Source organism: Giraffa tippelskirchi, chromosome 1 (genome assembly GCF_054371585.1).
Source record: "Giraffa tippelskirchi isolate mGirTip1 chromosome 1, T2T-mGirTip1v1.2.pri, whole genome shotgun sequence".
In the NCBI taxonomy this organism is placed as follows: Eukaryota; Metazoa; Chordata; class Mammalia; order Artiodactyla; family Giraffidae; genus Giraffa; species Giraffa tippelskirchi.
Genome location: NC_137275.1, coordinates 24,152,540 through 24,179,125, shown reverse-complemented (window position 1 = coordinate 24,179,125; position 26,586 = coordinate 24,152,540). Strand labels below are relative to the sequence as shown.

General features: G+C 39.4%; 2 protein-coding genes across 10 annotated transcripts in view; one reads left to right on the top strand and one right to left on the bottom strand.

Moving 5' to 3' along the window:
• SEPTIN11 (septin 11) overlaps positions 1-9,106 on the top strand; it is a 96,723-nt gene extending 87,617 nt beyond the window's left edge. The window contains exons 10-11 of one of the 6 annotated variants that reach the window (XM_081584522.1): positions 5,859-5,923; positions 8,024-9,106. In XM_081584522.1, coding sequence (XP_081440648.1) covers positions 5,859-5,880 — 22 coding nt within the window. In that variant the 3' untranslated portion in view covers positions 5,881-5,923; positions 8,024-9,106. Of the gene's footprint in view, positions 1-3; positions 1,735-3,421; positions 7,585-8,023 lie in introns of those variants that run through there. The other 5 variants (XM_081584511.1, XM_081584544.1, XM_081584555.1 and 2 more) reach the window with 5 other exon arrangements.
• A 5,871-nt stretch (positions 9,107-14,977) lies between these two features.
• CCNI (cyclin I) overlaps positions 14,978-26,586 on the bottom strand; it is a 36,812-nt gene continuing 25,203 nt past the window's right edge. For 2 of the 4 annotated variants that reach the window (XM_081584568.1, XM_081584579.1), the window contains 4 exons: positions 24,866-24,940; positions 24,575-24,715; positions 23,777-24,007; positions 14,978-16,564 (listed from right to left, as the gene is read on the bottom strand). In XM_081584568.1, coding sequence (XP_081440694.1) covers positions 16,121-16,564; positions 23,777-24,007; positions 24,575-24,715; positions 24,866-24,940 — 891 coding nt within the window. In that variant the 3' untranslated portion in view covers positions 14,978-16,120. The remainder of the gene's footprint in view (positions 16,565-23,776; positions 24,008-24,574; positions 24,716-24,865; positions 24,941-26,586) is intronic. The other 2 variants (XM_081584585.1, XM_081584595.1) reach the window with 1 other exon arrangement.

Sequence of the window (26,586 nt, the reverse complement as noted above, 5' to 3'; positions counted from 1 at the left end):
CAGTGCAGGGGAGACGATAAAGGTTTTTAAAGTATTTCTAAAGGGTACACAAACACTCATGTCTAAAACTTGACCACACGATCAAGCAATCAGGACTGGAGTCACCTGTCGTCTCCAGTAGCATCTTCTGCATCAACACTAGGACTCTCGAGAAGACAGTGAATTTCTCTTCACTACTCTCTGGAGACAATCCTCCTGGCTCTTGATGAAAGAGCATCCTAAAATTATGATTGTTAGAATTATTTTTCTATTCTCTCTTGTAAGGCTTGAGAAGCCAGTCATTGACCATCTTGTTCCCAAAATGAAAGATTTAGAAGAACTGCTAGTGGCCACTAGATTTCCTCTGAATTCAACAAGATGATGAATTGTTTTATTGTGAAAATGAGATCAAAATGCCCATCCCGTTTAGACACTTCCACCAGCTCTCAAGACATAGCTGTTTCCACACACACAAAGAAAATTTTTTTTAATATTGCCTTGATTTAATGTGCCAAGGGGTCGGACTCTGCTCCTGAGTTGTCACTCCCTATGATATTCCAACAGCAGTGGCCTGAAGCCAATGGGAGATTTGGGCCTGCCTTGAAATTCTCCTGTAATTTGCAGCTTTATGGCAAATCACCTGAAAGACTTGAGGGTGCCATTTTATGACAATTACTGTTGGTCTGACAGTAAGTACAGTGGTCAGTACCTTAGAAGAAAACCTTAGTGGCAGCTGGGTGGTGAGCCCATGGGTGCCCCCCTCCTTTGTTTAATGCATGACCCTCTGAGGACAGTGAGGAGACAACTCAGAGTGTGTTTCAGGAGTCCTGCTCTCCACCCTCAGATGCTAAGGTTCCAGGGGAGAGGCTGACAACTAAGTAAACACTAAAAATGTTGGTACTGGAGCAGGTAGAAAATTACGTTCTTAGACGTAATATGGCAGACAGGCTGGAGCCTGCGCAGTCATCGAGCCTGATCAATGGACAGTGAGCACGATAGTGAGGTGTTCACTTCATCTCGGTCAATGTGCAGACTTGCCCCCCCACAAGGAATATTGTTATGTTGCCTATGGTAAAAACCAACATGCACTGCTCCAGTGACATGCAGAGAGAGTTTGCAGTTCTCCTCTGCAGACCTTGACTTTCCAAACTCTGAGCCAGCAAGCAATGTGTGAAGGGAGCAGGAGAGCAAGCAGAGTTTCTAAGCAATAGAAGCTAGTCGGTGTAGGTGAGCTGTGCTGTTGAATGGGGTTGGTACAGACCCAAGTGATCGAAGGACTCCAGGGGCTGAAAATTGAGTCATGCTGGATTAATTCTGAGAGTGACAGCTGCCTAGATTATAATCCGGTTGAAGAAGGCACTTTGTAGTAGCTCTACACATTGGGGGCAGTGTTGGTCACTAATGGTGATGATCCCCATGCAGAGTCAGAGATTAGTGATTCCTTTAGGGAAGACACAATGAAAGCCGTTTGGCATCATACCCTTGTTGATCCAAACCAACCCAGGATAAAAACAGGGTGTTTGTGTGTGTGTGTGTGTGTGTGTGTGTGTGTACACATCTATAGGCATGAATGAAACAGAAAAAAGCTGCTGACTCATGGTTTAGGAAACCCAAAGTCAAGTTTTCTTACCCTGAAGCACAAAGTGCATAAAGGTACACATTTTAGGACTAAAAATGTTTATGAAAGACCAGCAACTTTCCAAGGATATCTCATTTATACTGGATGTGCCTTTAAGCAATAAATATTCCAAGAGGTGATCATCATCGTGCCTCCATTTTCAACAGTCTAATAACAGACTTCTCCATGTAAGGTGGTTCTTCTTATCCTTTAGAATGTTTTAGGTTATTTTCTTCCCAGCCTTGGGCCTTAGCAATATATAATGCTTTTCAAGTTTATGTGAAGTGTGTGCAAATTCTATTTTAGCCTTATTTATACATTCTCAGTTATTATTAATGGAGTTAGACTTAATTTGGTGCGCAAGAGTCACCAGATTTTGTGCCTGACAACAGCATGAAATTTTTGGTAACTTCTAGGCGCTTAAGCTTTTCCCACTTTCCCATTTGAACGGTGAAAGCAATTGCCAGTTGGAGGCCCCAAAGTGTAAAAGTGGGAGAAAAAAAAAAAATCACTTCTCTTACTGCTAGCGGAGAGTTTTGGTTAGAGAGGACCACAGACAGACAGTGACCAGGGTAACGAGAACAGTCCTTTGAAAATACATGGGAGGCTGTTTCCTCCTTGTGTAGCTGGAGGAGATACTGGAGTCGCCATACATGCCTCACGGGAGCTGTTCGAGGGAGAACATTTAAAAAGAGATGCGTGTTTATTCACCTGCTATGCTTCCACCTCAGAGCTTAACTAAGTTTTTCTAATAGTTTGAAATTCTTTGTTTTTTTCTATTCTAATGACACGCTCCCTCTTTAACGTAGGTAAGGCTTTGTACTTCCTCCTTGACCTGTAGTGGCATGAGAGCATATAACATGTCCTAAGATTACAGACCAGGTAGAACTAACCCTGGTACTGCCATTAACTGGACCCCACCTCCTGCCATCTCTGGCCACCAAGTCACTTTCCTTGCTCGCGGCTACACCTCAGTGGTGGCAGTGCCCGAGGGTAAGTTATTCAGTAGATAGTGTTCATCTTTTCTGAAAACTTTGCCAGCCGGCAGTTTGGGGGTTTAAAGACGCATCCATTCCAAAAAGAAAGTTTTAAAATCTCATTTTAAAACTATACCTGGCATCTGATAATGACAGTTTACACAATCATCCACTCATTTTTTTTCTTTTTTAAAACATATTTTGATTCTTGCTAAGGAATGAAGTTGCATGTTTTGGATTTGCCTAAAATTAGATGTGTGGATCTTGAACTTGGCGTTGCTTTATATCTAAGAGGGGGAAGGCTCCTGGCATTGCTGTAGCTGTAATCATATAATGATTGTCCTTTTTTTTTCCCCTCCCAAGTAGATCAATAGCATGTCCTCCATCCACTATATTCCAACCTCCAAATTATTTGTTCAAAGACATTTATTGTATATTTATTTATTCTCTGACTCTAGCAGCTCAGAAATGGAATTTTCAGCTCCTACTCAGTACTGCGGTGATGCCCAAATCTAATAGATCATGATTTTGTGTTATTTGAGAAAATGAAAAATCAAACTGCAAATCTTTCCAGTAGAACATGTAATGGTTTCAAGAAGTCACTCATGAATTCTGAATGACCTGCAAATGGAAACTAACCATGTGTTCTTTAATTCAGTATTAAAATTTTGCTTTTGCTTGTCATGTAGTATATAGCTTACTCAAATTTTTGGTTTTAATTTCTGTCGGTTCCATAATCATTGCATGAGCATTCACCATCACCGAATGCTGGTGCTGGCGCTCCTAATTTTCCTTCTTTTAATTTATTATTATTTCTAACTTTTTTGTTTTGTTTTTTAACTTGCAGTGCAAGCTTCACATAAAGCCTGGCAAGCCAAGGATGGTCCGCATTCACCTGCTTTTGCAGTAATATTGTATCTCTGCCATCTGTGTCCTTTTATTTTGTTTTATTTTTATTTTTCCCCCTTCCCCAGACACCATATAACTATTAACTCATTTTGCTGAATGTTGTTGGGTGGTGGAAAATGATAGAACAAGGGAGTCACAGCAAAAGCTATGTGCAGTGGGACTTTGTTTCTGGAAATGCAAATGACTTGCCGTTTATGCCTGTTCAGAGTGGCGGCAGCAAGCATGCCTGTCCTGTGACTCGTGTGTTGCTTGGGACCAAGGGAAGGAGGCTAAATTCCTCCATGTACGTCTGACAGGAAAACTTCTCACCACCTCAGCAGCTGAACTGTAAACCTGAATAGCCCTGACAACTTGCTTTTCTTGATTATTCATCTCCATGATGGAAGGCTCTGAACCCCATCTGATTCTTCTCCTCACCTGCCCCAAACCAAGGTAGCTTTGTATGTAGGCAGAACAGTGGTAAGCTTTACCTGACTTTTACCCTTGCATGGATTTTTTTTTATTACTATAATAACATTATTTGGCCTGGATTCTGGGTCTGTTCAGACTGGTTTGTCTCCTCTTATGGCTTTAGAAACATGTCTGAACCTCTATCTTAAGTCCTAGCCAAGTTGGACTGTAATAAGAAAACAGTGATTATATTTACTTGTCTCAGGGCAGCCTTGGCCCTCTCACAGATAGCCCTCTCCAAGGATGATCATACAACTTTCTTAGTAGAAGAGTCTTCTACTAAGGTTAATGGGCTTTCTGCAACCTGTTTGCTACTACTAATACCCCATCTTTTCATAAATACACCTAAATCTGCTCTCAGTAGGCTGAGAACAAATGCCTAATGACTGACTCCAGGATATCAGTGCTTCAAATAACATTTTTCAATAATTCTGAGGAGAAATTTTCCAGAAATATTTAAAATAGAAAATTTGTTATAAACTGTATCATCTTGCAGCACAAGTTTGAGGAGACTTGTCATTTTAAGATAGAAATGGGAAGGGATGTAACACAAACCCATGAGTCAAGAAAGCAGAAATCCAACTTCACATCCCAATTTCCTTGCAAATTTTGATATTTGGCCAAAAGAGGGATGAAGGAATAGAACATCTGGTCTTTCAAATCCAGTTGTCTTGAAGGAATGGCCTCACCAAGACTCGCTCAAGCTGCGCTCTACGTTTAAGACCCATTGCCCCATCAACAAGAATTAGGAATTAGTCACATTTCAGGACATAGACTGCGTATGCCAGATTTGTATGGAAAGGAGAATACCTAATTTATTTTCTATACTTTTCCTTCTTGAGGCTTATCCTTTAACTATCTTAATTATCCCCCCTCCCCCCATAAAAACAAAACACTCCCAGCTTCTCTCTGACTCTATAGTCTCCAACTTCTTACTCGAAAGAATAACATTTCTTATGAATCTGACCCTTCACCCCTGCATTTTCCTTTTGGCCCTCCCTAGTCATCCATTAGATGGTCTTCCCTGGTGGCTCAGCTGGTAAAGGATCCACCTGTAACGCAGGAGACCCAAGGTCAATCCCTGGGTCGGGAAGATCCCCTGGAGAAGTCATACGTTAAGTCATACATTAGGTAAATAGGACACACATACACACTTTTTTTTTTAAATTTAAATAGTAAGTCTCTAGTTGATTCCAGCAAATTTTTCAACCTTCTCTTTATCCTCAATGACACTCTTACGGGAAAGAAGGAATGGGCTTCCATGAACTGATTTAGGCTTAATTAGGCAAAGCAAGTAATCAGTTTTCATGGAAGCTCACACTGAGCTGGGATAGAAACTGCAAACCAAAAGCAGCGATAGAGGTATAAAGACAGGCTTTAGAAGCTCCTGGATCAGTGTTTTTGCTTTTGTTTTTGAATAATTCTAGTCTGAAGCTAGCTGTGCAGCAGCCAAACATTAGGTGGCATGCTGATTCTAACCGTGGCCTGAATTTGCTCAGACGCTGTGCACCATACAGATGCTTGACTGCTAGTGCTGTATGCTTGTTCCATCCATTGCTTGTGTGCGCATTTTTGTGCCTTGTAACAGGAAATACACTTTTAAATCCTAAGAATGTGTCCTTTGAAAATAACCATTTTACATGCATCGCTAAAGCCTTTTTAAAGTGAGCCCAACCGTGAAAGGCATCCAGCTGACTTTTTGATTCCAAGATTGTTGATTGATTTTTTCCCCCATTAAATTTTTCACAGAAAAACAAATCATGGAGAGTCAGGGAATAAAAAGGCAAAAGAAACATATAAAAGCTTTTTTTTTAAAAAAAAACTGCGTTGCTTCTGAACTTTTTTCTACCCCTGCTCCCCGGCCCTGTTTGGTTTGTTATTGCTGCCCTCTCTCCTTTCTGTATCTGTGCCTTTTTTCACAGTAGTCCTTGGCTCTGCACGGAGTAAATGATACCCTCAAATCTAATTGGATGTGCTTTCGCCTTTGCATGTAAGTACAGTAGTAAGAAACCTTTGAGATCTTTTTGGCTTTTTAATTAGAGAAACAAATGGGATAGGTGGAATTCTTTTTTTTTTTCCTGGATGGGGGTAGGGAGGTATTGGTTTGACTAGCCTTTGTTTTCTTTGTTTTCTTTTTTTTTAAAGAAAGAAAACTATATTTTAAATGGCTCACATTTACCTCTTTTTCACAAGAAACACAGAGATTTGACTTTTCCTTGGTGTCAATGTGGAAGTCAGAAATTATTAATCCCAGTCTGTGTTCTACATAGCGTTGTGGGTTCATTGGATATTATAGAAGGTCCTTGGTTCTTTTTTGTTGTTGTTTTTGGTTGTGCCATGTGATTTGCAGGACTTCAGTTCCCTGACCAGGGATTGAACCTGAGTCCTCAGCAATGAGAGCGTGAAGTCTTAACCACTGGACCCCCAGGGAAGTCCCAGAGGGTCCTTGGTTCTGACTGTGTAAGTAAAGCTAGAATGAGAAACTACTACCTTCCACTAGAGAAAAACAAGAGAAAGTTTTTTTTTCATGTTACACTGCCTTTATGACTGCTTAGTTTTTTGGTGATCCTGGTTTAATGATCTTTCCCTTGTGCTAACTACTACTAGGGATCACCTCTTTTTTTTTTTTTTTTTTTTTTTTTGCCAAGACAGCTCTTCCTGGCCCTTCCCCAGATCTTTTGTTCAACCACTATGACCATGCTTTTGCTTCTTCTGGACTTCAGATACCTATAACAGTTTTAAGAAGGATGTGATGGAAAAGCACTTATGAGAATTTATGGGCAGTTGAGAGACTACCTTTTCCCAGCTTAGGCTCTTTATTAATTGGTGAAGGTTTTGTCCAGAAAGGACACCTCAACCAGGGGAACATTTAACATAATGTTGGGCACAGGTTACTCATCTTCCTTCTCTGCTTTGTGATCTCACCAGCAATAACACCTCCTATCTTGTGCACATCAAACAAACAGACTTGGTTTCCTTACTTTCTTGACATATGCATCACATTTATAATACAGACTGTTGAATCAGGTTTTCAGCTGTTACCAACTCATGTCATACTGTCTCTGTGTGGTCCTATCAAAACTGTGCATTGAGATCCCTTTGCTTTGCCATTCGCAAGTGTCTGAAGTTGTCAAGTCTCAACTTCCAGAAGTCTTGGTTCCATTGACAGGATATATATGTGATGACTCTTTAGGGGGGAAATGATGACGTACAAAGTCTAGATTGTATGTAGGTATGAAGGGAATTTTTAAAATAAATGGAAGATTAAGCTGTGAACAGCATTAGAACTTTGTCTATTCCTTAATTTTAAAATATGCTGATATGCCTTAAACTGTAGTTGTAGATCATTGTCATTTTGCTGTTGGAAAATAACCAATGTGTTTTTAAAACTGTTGTGTAATCTCCTTTCAGTGTTAATGCAGAATTGTCATATATGTAAACTGCATGTTAGACACTTGTCTTTTTTAAAAAACTAAAACAATTGTATTGGTGTGAAGCATATCATTTTTTTTCAAGTATGAAAGTCATCCCGTAGCAAACTTGCTCGGTCGTTTGGTGTCTGTGAAGGTAGGAGCGTGGTGGACAGGTAATCTATGCATATATCACTAGTGCCAAGAACATAAAGTGGGGGAAAATATATTTTTACCCAAACATTGTGTGCCCTTTTGTGAGTTCTTTGTAGTCACTGTTTGATATACAAATGTACACATGTTTATAATACTGGATAAAAGAAATAGGGATGAAAGAGTCTCATGCTTTCCTGCTTTGTCTGGACTTCAAATGCTACCATCTGGGCAGCACCAGCTCCTCCAAGATGCTTGCCACGTGGTGTTCTGTACTTCATACACCGTCTCTGCCACCCTTTGTCCCCCATTCCCATCCCCTTCTACCCTGATTAGCACCCCACTGCCCCAGCCGAGGCAGCCTCTTCTTCCTCGGCCTCTGGTGCTCCCACCTCAACTGATGATCCCTTTACTTACACACCACTGTTCTTTCAGTTTGTTGTAGAGAAGCTCCTTTTTTTCTTTTTAAAAAAAAACCTTTTAAGAATCAACTTTGAATCTGAACCTTTCTTTTTTCTCTTCTGTAGCTTCTTCTTTATGTAACCATCCTGTTGACAAGCCCTACTCTCTCCTAATGGACATAGAGCATTAGAAGAGCAGGAGCTGTCTGTTCACACGTGTTGGGGAAGAGTTACCTCATTTCCACCATCGCCTCCTGTTCTTTTAAAGTCTGGGTCAAATATTGCACTGCTGTTTGTATTTGTCAATGTCCTGTTTACAAACCACTGCCCGTGGTGGTTACTAAAATGACTTCTCATCACCAAAAACAGTAATACTTAATAATACTCCTTAAAAGGAAATTGAATGAAACAGAGAACTCGGGCCAAAACCCAAAGTAGCCATGTGTTGGGATCTTGCTTAGCTGTCATGTTCTTGAAGCTGCTGACCCAAGAACTCATGGACTGAAGACAGCATGGACCCTAGTCTGAGGGTCCACAAACTTGATCTCATGTAAACTCCACACCTCTGTCCCATGAGCGACCTTCTGAACAGTCCCATCAGGACCCTCAACCATCCATCATGTCATAAGATTGGGGCAACAATTTTCCTTCCTCTTGGTAGCTTGATGGGTTGTTTTGAAGTTTGGGGTATTTTTCTAAACATTTGATATTGCATGAACAAAGATGGCTGCAAGTTTTAAATTTGGAGTGTTCTACTGATACAATATTTTTATTTTTCAGCTGACCGTCTGCCTCTTGAGAGAGAGAAGTGGGCACTCTTCCTTTAAATTCAGGAACCATTGTTGTTTTATTTGACTCTTTCTGTTACCTGCATCCTATATATAAGTTTTTGGGGTTTGGGATTCTGTTTTGGAAAAAAAAATTTTTTTTCCTACTTAGCCAGTTTGTTTTTATGTATTGGTTATTCAGACTTAGTTTTGGTATCAAAATTATGCCAATTTTAAGCTCAAGGGGAAAGTTAAGTGACATTTAAGCCACACAGAATTGTGTTGAAGATGCTCTCCTCATCTCAGATACAGCAACAAATCCTGGTGCTGTCACTGGGATTTTGACCTGCAAGTCTTAATCATGTTTAAAATGTGCCAGTGTTGGTTAGGTGATTTTTCTGCCTCTGGGACTCAATTTATATTTAAAGGTACGTTAAAATAACTTTCTGGCCCATCCTTGCCTTTTTATTTATTGTGAAGCTCTTTACCACGTGTCCAGCGTTTTTGTGTCCTGGACCATGGAAACAAACCCCCAAGTACATATCCTGTCCCAGACAACAGAAGTGTCGTTAACAATGGTTCTCATCCACGTTTGCCAGTCAGCCAGGTGGCTTTCTCCACTCTGTTTGCCAAAGGAGGGAAAAAAAAAATGCTGAAAGTCGCTTAAAGTACACCCACAAGCAAACACACACTTCTGGCTGTTGAGTCAGTGATTTCTGATGCTGACTCATATGATGGGCTGGATTCGGGGCTAGGTTATTTTATTAGCAGTCACCTCTTAGGGGCAATTTTTGTAGTCAAGGTGTAATTTCCAAATTCACTTCTATTTTAAAGCATGAAGATGCAATTTGCTACCTTTTCATTTCTTGTCAATAGTTTTTGCTTATTTCTATCATTTTTTTAGCCCCATAGCAGGTGGATATTGGTTGCATGAGTTGCATTTGGTAAAGATCCTTAAGAGAGTTCCCCCCTTTATTTAAGAATGGTGAACATATGCTTTGGTTGAAAGGTGAAATGATGAAGCAACAGTGCTTGCCTCTTGAATCATTTGATTCTTGGAAAGAGGTTATTTAGTCCAATTGGATAAGCATACTGGTGAGAGGCTTCCTTTACTTAGACACTGTTATTAAATGCAGTAAAATCAAGTTCATCTGAGCCATTAAATAGTTAAAATATGAGTCGAGAGCTGTCCCCTCCATATTACACTATAATCTGCAACGATAGAAATCTGCTAAGATGTGATCAGTGGTTTGACGGATGGATGGGTGGGTATCAACTCCTTAACTGATGCTACAGCATGACATTATCTGTCTTGTAAGTTGAACACAGACATCCTATTGTGTGAAACCACTGTGATTACTAAGCATAATAATTGGATTTATTTTTAAGCTCCTTTAAATATTTTAATATCAACTTTACCCTGTCACTCATTTTGAAAACAAATTTTGCATCAGATTGTAAAGACATTTTTTGAGCAATATTTAAAACTCAAATTAGGCAGTATTTTTGTCCTTAAGTAGAGAAATGCGTAATCTATTACTGCTGTTCCCCTTTTAGTCCTCAGGCTACAGGAAGTGTAATGGTGACATCTTAGTGGGAGGGGTGAGGGAACTGGCTGGTTCATCCAGGTTGGTTTCTGTTCAGTTATCTAGGGAAAGTGGATAACGGACAGCACAGGTCAAGCACACAGCTAACCTCCTTTTTACTTCAGGTGGTTCTTTTTCTCCAGTGTTGATAAAAGTAGTAAGTTACGTTCTCTTGGCTGACCAACTAGGAGAGATGAAAAATAAACATTACTTGCTTATCCCAAGCTAGATTGTTGAAAAGCAGGGAGAACTGAACCAGCTGAACCTATTTTGGTTGATTACAGGCTTTTTATTTTTCACAGTCTTTAAAAAAAAAAAACCACCTTACTTCAGATACAGACGCTGCCTTATTGCTGAAAGTGTATCCTAGATGATCTCTTTGAGATTGGCACAGCATATGTATAAAGGTGAAAACTGCTCTTCTGAATTAGTATGCACTGAGCTGAGTCAGATAAAATTAGGTCATCATACCAATAGGCTCGACTACTTTTTCCCATCAACTGTACCTAAACTTTCTTCTTAGTTGTTTTGACTTTTCTGCTTATCATTGTCCCGTATGGGTAAACAGTTCTGGACATCTGAAAAACTAAGTACATAATTTTCACTGTAGTTAAATGACAGTTCTATGCAACCTTTTGCTTTGCAGATGACTGCCATTTTTCTACCTTGGAGACAGTGTTGGCAATATGGCTCACTTTGAAGATCCTTGTACTTGAATCCTTAAGACCATGGTATTTAGTCCTTGTGATTGATAGCATGTAGCTTTCAGATCAGTCTCTAGCGAACAAGTGGCACCCTTGGGGCTGAATGTGTTAATATGAAAAGACTAATTGCAAGCCTGGGTATCTGCTCACCTCCTTTTCCAACCTTCCTATTCTGACAGGTAGCTGTAAATAAATGAGATCTTTTGGTTATTAGTGGGACATCGTGGGAGGTAGAGATGAAGATTTCATGTCTGCCTCAAATCAGTTATTTCCAGCACTGTGAGTTGAAACGGCCTATCCGTCCACTACGGAAACTTTCTTGGCACCAAAGAAAAGCTTTTTTCTTGGCAAATTATGGCACCAAGAGGCATGAAGCCATTAAGGTTGGTTCCTGTCCAAAAAAAATTTTGTGTGTGTGTATGGCGGGGGGAGGATGCAGAATAGCATTCTACAAACTCTGCTTAACCATGCCCTGCACAGGGCTTTTAGAACACTGAAGAGGTGCAGCTCTAGCTCTCCTTGCCCTTTCTCTATATCCATCCGTCTTCCCCACCCTTCCCTCTCCCCCAGTACTTGTACACTACACTAGGCCAACATTAGGCACTGGGGATGTAGCCACACGCTATGAATTGCATGTCTCTGTATACCTCATACAGTAAACTTGGGGAGTAAGAGGTACACCCTTTCTGGGCTAAACTGCAAGATAGTATTCTGAAAAGCAAAACCCACTCCTGATTGCTTTTCAGTAGTTTTAAGTTCACTCGCCTACTGTTGTGTAACATAATAAGGTCAAAAGTTTGACATTTGATCTGCCATGAAACTCGTACTTTGAGTTGAAAGAAATGGAGAGATTCAGCCTCCTGGAAACTGAAAAACCTAGAGTTGTGTTGTCTTTAAACTTCTCTATCTGGTAAGATGTTCTTGGTTACCGCTTATGACAGCTTTGCAGTGATCCAGAGGTGGCATAGGGAGAGGTATGTCTCTGTACTACACATGGGTCTTACATCATGCAAACCACTGCAGAAGGTCCCTGACTTAATATGGTTTGACTTCGTGATGGTGTGAGTGATATACATTAAGAAGAAACCGTAGTTCTGGATTTGGATCTTGTCTTGGGCTAGCCACATGCAGTACGGATACTCACTTCGCTGGGCAGTAGCAGCAAGCTGCAGCTCCTAGTCAGCCACACACTCATGAAACAACTGATAGACTTACAACCATTGTTTTCCACTTGAGTGCAGGATTCAACAAATTCCATAGGATATCTGATTCTTGTGTTATAGAACAGGCTTTGTGTTAAACGGATTCAGCCCAACTGGAGGTTAATGTTAAGTGCATTGAGCACTTGAGGTGGACTAGGTTCATAAGCGATGGTGTTTAGATTAGGTGCACTAAATGCACTTTTGATTTAAGGATATTTTCAACTTATGAGTTTATCAAGATGTAACTCTGTTGTAAATAGAGGAAGGTCTGTAAATTTATTATGGTGAGGGGAAGCTCTCATTTTAACTCCTGTTCCTAGCTTTACCACGTAAGCCTATACTTCCATCTTCTGTCCTATGATCGGTCAAATCCAACTGAAAATGAAAGCAGCAAGCTTTTGGGACTTGGCTATTTTCAAGTATTCCCAATCGTATTTCTAGGTTGCAGGTCCAAACAACTTAACCAAATATTAGGATCTTTAATTTGTAGAATTTTTTTGTTGTTGAGACATACTTAGCCACATCTAAGTCCCAACATGGCAGATCTTGGTAATTTCCCATCAGTCCCACATGCACAGGCCTCCCATGGCTTAAGTGATGTGAACTTGTAACTGCAAATGATGCTGATGTTTAGCAACAAAAGGTGAGGGCTTAAACTGCTCATTCCCTCACAGGAAGCCCAGTTTCTCCCTGAAACTTAAAGATGTTGTTTTTCTAAAAGCACCATCTAGTGGCCAAAGCTCAAAATACTAATAGGCTTAGAAGACATTCTCCTGTTAAGTTTATAGACTAATTTCAATAATTTGAGTCTTTAGAAGTTACAGTTACCTGTTAGACAAAACTTCATACCGTAAAGCTTTATATTTGATATGTCAGAAGTTGAACCTTATTAAAAATTCCTGGCCATGTGGCCTTGGACAGTTCTCTAATCCTCAACCTGCTGTGTCCCATGATGGCTGTGAAGACACTGGCCAGTTATCTCCCTTTCCAGTTGAAAACATACAACCTTCCTTAAGGCTCCCCATTATGATGGCCGAGCATCAGTGGCTTTAGTCACATTGTGCTGTTGTGGGCAGTAATGCTCAAGGACAACTTACTTTCTTGTTTCAAGAATTCCAAATGAGTAAAACCCAGGTAGGTAGAGAATAGGGAGCACTTATATATTTATATATATGTATTGGTTCTAACAACATAGGAGAAAAGAAAGAATACTTCGGGGGCAGACACCAATGTCTTAGCTCTCTTGACAGCAGGAATGTAGGCTCAGATTCTCATCAGCTTGGCCAAGCAAAGAGCTACATTACAGCTGCTTTCAGAGCCAAAGGTACAGGGTCAGGGACATTTCTGACCAATCAGAATTAGAATTAGTCTTTTTAACTGGCATTTGAGAGTACTCTCCTTTCCCAGCCCTCCCCTCCACACTAAGACATCAACTGTAGGGAAAAAAAAAGTTCTTCACAGATAACCAACTTAACACCAATCCTGCAAAAGAGAATGAAGTAAATACCTGGCTTCTCCCAGTATGAGCTTCAAGAGCTAGAGCATGCATTCACTTCTGTTGGAGGACTAGAGTAATTTACTAGAATTAAACTAATTTATCCCGTCACATTTATTCCCTTGCTTTTTTAGATCGTTCATAGAATAACAAGTTTTCTAACCACCAAGAGGCACCAGGCAATTGTGATCCCTAAAGCTCAAGTTTCCAAATATTGGAAGAGAATTGTGTGCTGCCAAAATTTAAGTATTGTGGATAGGCTAATGAGAATAGTTTCCAGTAAAACAGGATCTAATTTAACAGTAGGAACATCCTTAATGAGACGTTCCTCACTGTTGAAGCATGTTTTGCTTTTTTCTGCTTTAATCCACAAGTTCAGGTCTCAGAGAACCAAAGTTCCGCAAGAGCTCGTGGTAGCTCAGGTCTCCAGGATGGTGGCAGGGACATAAAACTGAAAGGGTGCGTGCTCGGGAGGGTCTGGTCTCCCAAGTACTGTCGTTTAATTTGATATATGGGTTAAATAAGCTTTGAGGCAGGAGACCTGGCAGCCCAACCATTGCAATTCAGTTTCCCATGAAAACAATACCTTTTTCCAAACTGATTTACTATCAATTTTTGATTAGAAAGCCTCAAGATCAAAAAATTAAAATGTTTCTTCTGTACAATCTGTAGCAACTGGACCACAAAGGAAATATTCTAGACTCAGTATCATCCGTAGATTTCTATGTAACAAAAATATTCATTTGTTAAGTGGAGGAGGGGATGGAGGGATTAAATGCCATTTATTTTAATGATGAATATGTGTAAGTTGCAGACTTCTTGAAGCTCCCACAATTGAGGTGAACTAAGGAACAGAACCAGATGAATACTAGGATAAGTGGGATTTTTTTTTTTTTTTAATGTGTATTTGCAAAGTCAGCCTCTTGTACTTCAATGTCAGGAGACATTTCCCCCTTGATTGGACTGTAGCAGGTAGCCAACCCTACCACAAGAATTTAAAAGTCAAATGCCAACTGGAGAATACTTGTGCTCTGCTAAATCAGAGCAAAATCAGTAGGTTAAAAATTACAGGTTATCTAGACATGGGAAATGCCTGCCCTCACAGTTCCTTAAGCTAAGAATTTACTGTTTGGAAGGTCACAGTCCACCAGTTAGAAAATATTAGAAAAGAAAAATTATGTCAAACCCTAAAAGTCACATTTAGATCTCCCCTTTATGTTTTGTTTTCTGCAAGCATATTAGTATTTTTATCATCTTCTATAGTTGAAATAGCAGTGCTTAACCAATCAAGAATTTGTACCTCTTCACAAGCAGAAAAAGAAGATAAAAAGGTAAAGGACAACGTTTATTGCTACCAGTGGCTTTTATCATCAGTACATGGTTCTGACTGCAATAACTTCTTCAGACTGCACAGGGAGCTCAGAATCCAGAAGTCATTAAGAGAAATACAGGTAGGCAGGGGGTTAACTGATCACGAAATACAGGAAGGCTGGGGAGGCAGGGGGTTAACGGATCAAGAAAAATCCTAATGGCTTAACATAAAACTAGGGTGCTGAATTCAGTTAATATTAATACATGTTACAGATCCCAATCACAGAGCTGCCCCAACATCTAGAGAGTCTCTCCTGCTGATTATAAATGAGTGAACTGAGCAGTTTAAAAAACCTAACTTTAGTTGTTACATGTTTCTCTGGTGAGCACCTGGGTATAGTCTTTATCACAAATTTTTATACAAATGTCAAAAACGCTTTCAACAAACCTAGAGTGTCTTAATCATGTGCCACTTTTAAGCTTCAATTTAAGATAAACAAAAACTGAAAGTAATTTTATTTCCAAACTCTAGAAATTGAAAGGAGACAAAAACCAACAATGGTAACAGGAGTCCTTTTTACCACCTGATTCATATGGGGCAATTGTGAAGTACCTTTTCCAGATTAATCTGAATTTGAATCATGGATTAAACATCGCTGTCACACTGAAATCTGTTCACTAAATTGCTAAAAATAAATTTTGAGGATTTCCTCATCAGTGGAAATCAGGCTATAGATCAGCATGCATAAAATTCATTTAGTACTCAAAGAAGCAAGCAAAAAGCAAGAGGAAAATTAAATCAGGATTCTGGGACAAGGTTTGCTAGCTAGGAATTTTGGAATTAAAAAAAAAAAACTGAGTTTCTGACACAAGGCAATCTACATTACATTTTAGCAGAGAAAAGGGTAGAACTGACAAATACTACAAAGGAATTTTTTACTTAAAATTTTTTTGATCTTAATTTTAGACTTTTTTTGGTCTTTAAGTGCTTAAATATTGTTGAATTATAATTAGTCATACAAATCAACTGGGTTTTTTCTCTGGCTCGTTTCAAATCAGCCTGAAAAGATATATACCTTACATAGCCTATCCTGGTTTTCCATGCTCCCATCCCCAGAGTTGTCTACCTTAGTTTGCACTTGAAGGTAACTCTTGCAGCTACATGACAGAAACAGGCTGCAGAGGTGGACAAGGAGAAGCCTGTCCCTCTTGCCGTGATAAATCAGTGCCACACACAGAACCCACACTTTCTGAAGCATTATCTTCGTTATACAGCCGTTTTATGCCATCGTAGAAGTCGTCCACTTCCATTTCCTCCACTTTGCGTTTAGCAGAGGCATACTTGCACCCATTGGCAGCTGGGAGATGGTGGCAGAAGGTTGCTGGACCTCTGACTGGCACTTCTGGTTTGCTGTTGTCCTTGGAGAAGTCTGGGCCTGTGACAGAGGAGGGGTGTAATCTGAACACTCCTCTGTCACAAGTCACCAGGGTGTGCTTGAGGGGACGGTAGACATAAACGGAATTTAGAGGCAGGGAAGACTGCAGAGTAGAAAGGTGATGTGCCACGAGCTCCCGACAGTGGATCAGCTGGGAGCTATCCATCTGAGCCAGGGGAGAAAAAAAAATAATCAACGGAGGTGGCCCTGTCATTTCTGCTAGCCACTTCTCGTGCCCTCTGTCCCCCAAGGTTTCTCTCCTCACATCTTTCACCTCCAACTCATCGAATTCCTCCAGCCTAACCCATCATTTTTAGAATTTGTGTCCAGATCTGTATTTATAATATAAACCACGTTGGAACCTGAATTCTGTATTTGCAAATATATGCTGGACATCTTCATGAAAGCAGAAATTATTCTATTTTATTCACTGATATATATCCAACATCTGCTTTCTGTTCAGGCTATCTTCCCCTGTCCAGAAGGCCTTTCACCTCACCCTCTTTGCCTCCTCCAACCTCTTTAGTGAAGACCAACATACAGATAATTATATATCAATATATATACTCCCTTTTATATATAAAGATACATATTATATATGTGTGTGTATATATACACAGACAAACATACATATACTCCCTTTTGGCTCTAACAGTAAACAATCTGCCTGCAATGCAGAAGACCCGGGTTCAATCTCTGGGTCAAGAAGATCCCCTGGAGAAGGAAATGGCTACCCACTCCAGTATTCTTGCCTGGAGAATTCTATAGACAGAGGAGCCTGGCAGGCTACAGTTCATGGGGTAGCAAAGAGTCAGACACAATTAAGTGACTAACACATTCAATGTATAGATAAACAAAATCCATTAAGAATTTAGAGAAGCAGCCAGAGGCAAGAAAAAATTTAAATAAGGGACAGAGAAGGCTGGCTGGCTAAGAATTTTGAACAACTTTATTATTTTTTTAACAGTAAATGAGAGCCTTTGACAAGTTGTATTTCTGTAGCAAATAGCAGGCTTGACAACACTAGCAAAGAACATTTTTGCTAAGATTTTTGTTTAATTAGGGAGTTTCACTAACTCCTTCTTATCCTTCAGGATAATTCAGGTATCAGTCTTTTTGAAGCCACCCGACTTCCCTTATCCCTCCCAAATCCCAGGATCATCTGTTTTTGTATCAACCTGTTATCATACTTACCACACTGTATTAGAATAATCTATTTAATCATTTATGCTTTTCTACTACAGACTACAAGATCCCAAGTGGTAGCCACTGTATCATATTCATTTTTATTAAGTTTCTATCACCAATGACTGTATATGGAAGGCCTTCAAAATCTTGTGATAAAGAGTCTAATTAGTCTGTTTCTGCCTTACTTTCCCTACAATTATAGCTTTAGTCAAAATCCTATACAACATAAATTTCTCCCTATTTAAATTAATTCCTCAGCACCCCAAGTGCCCACCAGAAATAATCTAACTTCTTTAGTTTGGTATTAAGAAGGCTCTCCACAATCTGACCCAACCGTCTTTTCCTGTCTTGTGTGTGCTGAGTGCTCAGTCATGTCCGACTCTTTGCAACTCCATGGGCTGTAGCCTCCAGGCTCCTCTGTCCATGGAACTTTTCAGGCAAGAATACTGGAGTGGGTTGCCATTTTCTTCTCCAGGGGATCTTCCTGACTCAGGGATCGAACCTGAGTCTCCTGCATTGGCAGGCATATTCTTTACCACTGCACCACCTGGGAAGCCTTTCCAGTCTTATTTCCTCCTAACATATCCCAATTTGTGCTCTGTATTCCTGCCAAAGAAACGTGCTCTCTACTTTGCACAATTCTTGCCCTTTCTTACTCTTGCTCATCCTGTTTCTACCTATTGAAACTGTATTATGTATTCCTTCCAGGTCTGTCTAACGGCCACCACCTCCAGGAAGTCTATCTTGACTACCAGCGATCACTTTCCAGGCTTATGTATTCTATAGGACATTGCTCAACCAATTCTTATTCATACCTAAAAAACCCTGTAGCACACAGTATGACTTTGCAATACCACAGAGAAAATAAAGGAAAAGAACATGCTCTGCAAGAACATATTTGGTGACAAAACTATTTTTATCTCTAAATATACTCCTTGCTGGAACTTCCCCTGCAGTCTAGTGGTTAAGACTCCACCTTCCAATGCAGGGGGTGACAGTTCAATCCCTGGTTGGGGAACTAAGGTCCCACATGCCACAGGGTGGTGTGGCCAAAAATTTTAAAAATAATCATAAAATGCATTAAAATAAACTCATTACTTGTTACCCAGCAAAGTATCCAAAGATGAAAGGCTAGTGTTAGTCATCATGTACAAATGTAACAATGTCTGAAATTACCAGAAACTATATATGAAAATGAAAATTTTTCATATTTATTTTGTTCACCAATTTTTTCCCCTAGTTTGGAAGGGTCTAGCTAACACCCTAACAGGCAAGATATTATTAACTAGTATTAGAATTTCTTTTCCTCTCTTAAAAGAAAAAAAATTATATAATAACTTTCAAGATTATAACTACAGGCTAAGGCTTATCATGTCCCAGGGATGTGAAACAAGCTAAGCCATGCTAAAAACAGTGGAATGGGACTTCCCTGGTGGTCCAGTGGCTAAAAAGACTGTGCTCCCAATGCAGGAGGCCTGAGTTCAATCCCTGGTGAAGGAATTAGATCCCACATGCTGCAAATAAGACCTAGTGCAGCCAAATTAAAAAACAAAAACAAAGACAGTGGAACAAAGCACACAGGAGAGGGATGGGCCTTCAAAGTTCTTTAAGGCACCTGGTAAGGCCAGGACCCCACTTCTTCAAATAGCCTACAAAAGAGAGGTAACAGAGAAAAAGGAATTGGGACATGTAAAGAAGACTACAGTGTAAAAAAAATTATTTCTAAAAAGTAAGTATCTGGTTTATTTTGTTGTTCTTCAACAAATGAATGACACTTAATGGCCTAGAAAAGTAAAAATATCACAAATATTCCAATGCCATAGTCTCCGGGCATAGTACCACAGAAGAAGCCTGGGGAAAAAAACATGTTTTTCAAGTAAAAAGAAGACTGTGTCACTAAAAACTTTCTCTGTGGAAGTACTAAGTAAATAGGGAGTTATATTTAGTAAGGACTGGCAGAAAATGGGGCTAGAAAGACACTGAAGGTTTTGCAAACTAATACCACCTAATGAAGCTTTGCAGGTGGTACAGTGGTAAAGAATCCGCCTGCCAATGCAGGAGATGCAAGAGGCGGGTTTGATCCCTGCGTCGGGAAGATCCCTTGGAGTAGGAAATGGCAACCAACTTCAGTACTGCCTCGAAAGTTCCATGGACAGAGGAGCCTGGCAGGCTATATCCATGGGGTCAGAAAGCACTGGACACGACTGAGCATGCACGCACATAAAGACCAGCTAATGATGGTCCACCCAAGTTAAATCCTCTGTCCAAAGTAATGCATCAACATAAATTCCTTCTACTGCAACTTGAGTTTGTTCTAAAAAATAAAATAATATGGCCCTTGCTGAGATACAGTGGAGGAAACAAAATAAGCATATATACTGGAATTACTGCAACTTTAGACACCAGACAAGTTCTCTAATGAAACTGTCACAGAATGATTTAAAATGAACATGTTCTAGTTGCAGAGTGTCAAGACAACATTTATTGTTATTTTTCAAGATGACCATCTCCTCCAATTCAAATATGGTAACTATTTTAAAGTATCCCTTGCTAGAAAAACAAACAGAACTGTAATTCAGCTCACCAAGGTAAGGCAAATAGCCGTGAACATTTACAGAGCAGACATCTGAACAGGTTACTGATGGGAAAAGCATGATAGGATCGGAATAGCATGATGTAACTGATTCAGATGGACCCATTAGGTTCACTGGATAGCATAAATCCCTGAAAATACCTAGTGCCATAAGGAGTCAGACTCGAGGTACCTTCAAGAAGGACTAGAAGACCCTGGTGGGGAGGGTCTGCTTCTTGAACTCCATACTCTTACACTACACCACTGAAGTAAACAAATCCTTTGACTAGGGACCTTGGTTAGGGACAGGAAGACCACCACGCTATCTGGGGAGATTTAACATCCCGAGATAATCAAGGCAGACTGCATCAATCAGAAGAGAACATGAGTACAGGCACAGAAACAGCAATGAGAGGAGTAAGAAGAAAGAGGGTTAGCCAGCTCACAACGACGACCAATAGGTAGCACAAGAGATAAAAGGGGTGGTGATGGTGGCAGTAGAGTGGGGGTGACGGGAGTAGAAGAGACAAGAGAAAGCTTGCCTTTCAAACCAGGAAACACTCCCTGTATTTTGTCTGAAGTCCAGAGGGAACATAGGCAGAACTGGTGACAATGGGCTCCCTCACAGCATGGATGCCCGTGATGGACCAACAGCAGTCCTCTCAAACCATGACACTGGGAAACACGTGAGAAGTAATTCTGGCACCATCTTACCAATCTGATGCAAGAACTTGCTACACAACAACCAGAAATCCAGGACGAGTATCTGATATTACTATGGCTTTGTCACAGGTCTAATTACAAAGATACTAGACTTGGTGTTCCTATGTGAACAGAGGTGAACTTAGCAAAGATAACTGAGTTTTAAAGAGTAAGGAGCCACTCATATTTGGGCCTGGAGAAGACAATGGCTACCCACTCCAGTATTCTTGCCTGGAGAATTCCACGGACAGAGGAGCCTGGCAGGCTACAGTCCATGTGGTTGCAAAGAGTTGAAGACAACTGAGCAACTAAGCACAGATTTGGGCCACTAGGATTTCAGAGAATTGCTAAGACCAAGTCTCAAACTCTCTGAAGTTTTGTGATCTTATGTGTGTTTTTAACTGTCTTGCTCATTATAACTTGACTACTACATGGAGCAGAGACTTTTTTTGCAATCACTATATCCCCAATGCTTTGACCATAGATTTCTCAATAAATGTAACATAACTATATACATAAGAGAATGGAACAGTGGTTTTCAAACTATGTCCAAACAGCTTATGAAAGGGAAGAGGCCATGTTGAATAGGGCTGCATCTGATAGGCTTCTGCCCCAAACACATATTACAAAGTAATACTTTACTACTTAGGATTTTGGGATTGTGTGTGTACAAGATTTGGGGGGAAGGGGGTGAGGAAGAGTTCTATTTCTAAAGAAAACTCTGAAAACCACTGGACTACAATCTTCAAGATTTTTATGGTATGGATAAACACTGGGTTTTTTCCAGTTTTCTTTACTACTAAGTTTTGTGTGTCTCCGAGAAAGTTTCAAGTTCTCTGTGCTGCAGCTATAAAATAAAGGAGTTGAATTATCTGATTTTTAAGAAGGTTCCTTCAAATTCCAAGCTTATAATAATACCTGGGGAGAACAGTTTTTGTGAACACTTTCTTTCAGCACCAGAAGACTTACAATAGAGAATAAGCAGATTCTCTAGTGTTCTTCAATAGAGAACAAGCCATCAAAGCTACAGAATATACATGCTATTTGCAATATTCTTATTATTTATAGTTCAAAGCTTGTCCTTTCTCAGTGCTAGTAACTCTTCATATAGCAAATTTTCTCTGCACTAACTTGGAAACAGGCAGAGACAAAGTCATGGGGGCATTTAGAGATATATACTTCATTCCAATAAAGATGAAAAATGTAGGAGGTTCTCTTCATGTCCCTTCCCCCACTTCCACAGTCTAATGTAAATGATTAACATTCCACTTCCTTTTCCAACACTCAAGGTAGGCAAAGTAAGTGCTCTGTGTCACACTATTCACTTAAATGGTAGTTTTTGATGTTAGTTTCTAAAAATTCTCACTAAATAGCAACTATCTCCCAGGGTTTATTTTCATTATAGCATTATTTCAATAGGAAAAAACATTTCTCAGTTATTTCAATCTAACATATGCAAGTAAAAGAAGGTATCTCCTTGTAAGGAGAAATAGCCTGTATTACACTAATATCATGTGTCCCAGGGAAGGAGAACAAGCTGAGCTATGCTAAAACAGAATAACACATATCTAAGAGGATAGAGCTCTAGTTGATATATTGCTCTGACCATTATCATTTTTTATGAAAAGACAGCCCTTCTCCACTCACAAACTAAAGCATGAAATTCTCAGAGCTGAGAGGCTGCCCTGAAGTATATTTTATATGTCCGCTAACTTTTTTCTTGGTCTGTTTGCTTTTATGGCTTGTATCTATTAACTGTAACTGTCTTACAAAATACCAAGTTCAAGTATTATTCTCATTTTCTTTTCATAGAATTCTTTAATAAGTTTTATCAGCTCAAAGATTGCAGCTGTTTGCTGAAGTTGGTTTTTATATTACATAATGTTTTTAAGCTCAGAATTTAGCAGTCTCTTCTCTAAATAAAATTTAATAAAACAAATCAGAATAACTATTGCCAAATGAGAATAAACAGGGACATATAAAAGGGAAAGTAGGCTCATAAGTCTTATTATGGACTCAGTTGGCTAAGGGGTATGGTTTGAAGTAGATCTAAACTCGTAGGTTCCATTTAGTGACATGAACAGAACCAGGAAGGCTCCTCTCCAAATAGTTGCTAGAGTAACCATTACCAACTTTTCATTTGAATTTCAAATCATTTGAATGAGAATTTTCTCCACTAAATTTTTAGTTTTTATATAGATAGTTGATAAAAATTTAACTAACCTCAAACATTTTATATCAATTTGCAGATAAAGATACTCACCAGCCTTAGGCAACTACTTCAGAAAGTCCTGGAATTTCAGGAATATACTTTCTATTTGCCAAATACTTCCTTCTCTAGCCAATAATAAATTATCTGCTTGTCTAAAAAGCAACTTCTTGCAGTTTATGTTTTTGCCCTATCTTTTTTAAAAAAGGAGTAAACTACAGAAGTACTGTAATGAAACCTAATAGGTAGGAAGGTTTTTCACACAAAACCAATGGAGAATATTAGCAAGAATCTTAGTAACCTTTTAAGATTAAGATTTTCAGCAACCTAGAAGGTTAGATGGTTAGACGGCATCACCGACTCAGTGGACATGAATTCTGAGCAAATCTCCAGGAGATAATGAAGGACAGGAAAGCCTGGTGCTGCAATCCATGGGGTTGCAAAGAAGTTGGATACGACTTAGTGACTAAACAACAACAACAACCTAGACGGAGGGATGAAAAGAATCGAGAAAATACTGTCTAGGCTTTAAAAGAGAAAAAAAGACATCTAAGCCATACATTTAAAGTGTGTAATAATACTTTGTCTGCCCTTAAAAATGAGCCCTCATTACAAGATTAAAATATCTCTTACTTTTGTAACTATCTGCTAACCTTATTTTCCCAGTAAGAGAAAAATGAATGCCATTTAATTAGACTGACACCTACCTGTGCTTTCTGAAGCAGTTCAATTGTAAGAGGAAGCCAATCAGGAATGAGTTTCTCCATTTCCAGACTAACCATTGCCAGGGCAAGCATGGATCCTTTGAACTGCAGAAGTTGGCTGCAGGCCATACAGTACAGTAACTGCTTGGTAAGGAATGCCAAATGTTGAGATGGGCTCAGACTGGGCAAACTAAAAAGTAACTGAGGCCTAGTTGACACTGCAATGGCATGGAACTAAAAAAAAAAAATAAAAAATTAAAATTAAAATCACAAGAACATCATTCTAGTTACGTAAATGTCTAGATAAGCTATGTACAGAAGTTGATGTAACCGCCTCAGGTATTACTCAATTTCTAAGTTTGCAATTTTAGCTTCAGTGATTTGACATGTATCTTAATTTGTAATTTTTCCTTGGCTAATTGCAGTAATTTTCCTTTTCCTAAAACTCAGAACCAAAAAAAAACCCCGAAAACTTCCCTGGTGGCTCAGGGGTAAGGAATCCGCCTGCCAATGCAGGAGACATGGGTTTGATCTCTGAAATGGGACGATCCCACATGCTGTGAAGCAACTAAGCCTGTGCACCAGAACTACTGAGCCTGTCCTCTAGAGCCCAGGAGCCGCAATTACTGAGCCCACATGCTCCACAGCCCCTGCTCCCCAAAACTAGAGAAAAGCTGGAGCAGCAACGAAGACTCAGTGCAGTTCCCCGCCCCCACCAAAGAGTGGGCAATCTACTTTTCAAGTTACTAAGAGAGGACTATATACTCAAGTAAGAAACTGAAAGACTTCAGGTGAATTTACAATGTGAAGAAAATCCAATGGTGTGGCTGTGTGAAGATCCCAATTCAACTTATCCAGAATAATTCTCTCCATCCGCAGAATTTCAGATGAAGAACAGCCACAGAAACTGTCTCTTGCCAACACCTTCAGTACTGGGATTCTCTATAGAAAGCAAAAGGGGAGGAGGCAGGGAGGGCAGGACAGAAAAACATAAACTCATTTTTTCAGTTTTTGTTTTGGTAAACAGAAAACAAGCTAATAAAAGGATAAAACTTTCAAAAAAGAGACACGACTAGTCTTGAAAATAGTTACCTCGTCTTCCTCAACAGTCTTGGCAGCCAAGAAAAAACAGCTGATTGCAATACAACTCAGGTATTTTGGGTGGGCCTAAAATGGGGAAGAGAGAAAAAGCAACTTCAGTGATTTGTTAAAAAGTTAAAAGAGTTTATTTTTTGAAACTAGATATGCAGATGAGGCAAGTATGCACACAACTCTGTGGAATTCAATTAATCTGGGTCTCATCCACTGCTTTCTAGGATCAGAGATAACTTATAACCCCAGCCATATTACACACTCTACGGAAATACTAAGATCATTCCCTTGCAAGTTCAACCAATGCTGGTTAGCCAAAGCTAATTTCTATCCATCAGAAGTGAGCTTGATTTTAGAAGACATTTTTTTACTTATAAAATTCCCCCAGTTAAAAATATATTTGTGTATTTTTAAAGCTGGTTTTATTCTCTTTATCTGTCATATCAGATAAGTCATATCAGTTAAGATTAACATATGAGGTGTTAGGGGAATTAAGAAAGGAATATAAAACAAAGGCCATTAATATATTTTACATACTTTACAAAATGACAACATGCTAGCAAATTAAATTTTCTAATTAAATGTTCACCCAAAAAATTATATATTCAAATTCCATGATAAGAATGAAAGGCTCCTATATACAGAATCAATCAAGGTGGGGAAAAATCTTTCTTGGATTTGACACCCTTAGGAGGGCTCGAGTTGGCTTGTTTTCCTTATCTATAATAACTTTTTACCCTACAGGTAAAGTAAGAGTTTGCCAATCCAGTTTTAAATAATCATGACAGGGATTTCCCTGGAGGTCCGGTGATTAGGATTTGGCACCTTCACTGCAGTGTCCTGGGTTCAATCCCTGGTTGGGTACTAAGATCCCACAGCTGTGTGGTGTGACCAAATGAATAATCACGATAGTTTAGCCTTGATTAATTATTTAATAAATAGGCCAGCCAACAACCAATGCCTCAGTATAAGTGGCAGACAGTCTAGCAATCTTCCATTCCTCTTCCTGTATAAGAAATAAATAAGCTGCTCAGTCATGTCCGACTCTTTGCACCCCATGGACTGTAGTCCACCAGGATCCTCTGTCCATGGAATTCTCCAGGGAAGAATACTGGAGTGAGTTGCCATTCCCTTCTCTATGGGATCTTCCCGACCTGGGATTGAACCCAGGTCTCCTGCATTGCAGGCAGATTCTTTACCCTTTGAAAAACCAAGGAAGCCCGTATGAGAAATAAAAGCCAGTTCAATTCTATCAATATTTTAAAGTAATCATTAATATTGATTAAAAAATTATGGTTTAGAAAGCATTGCCATAAATGTTATATCTTGCTTTACAGATGAGAAAACAGTCTCAGAGGTTAACAGATACCACAAATGATCCTGAAAGTGAAGTCAGATCTTGTGGCTCTGACAGTTTTTCAGGTTCTCTTATTTCTCCATGTGTAACAACATATCAACCCCATATCCTTGAGGAAATCCGAGTTCATTACAGACAGTCTAACAGTTAGCAACTTTGGGTAGGCAATGAAACCCCCAAATCAAGGGCACCAATAATAAATTTAGTACTATAAAAAACCCCATCAGCAAATATGTGGGGGGTTTTTTTTTGGTTAAACAAACAGTAATTTTCAATCCTGGATATACATCAGAATCATCTATGTAGTTTCTTTATTTAAATAAACATGTCCAGATTTCATCTACTAGAGATTCAGATTTAGTAG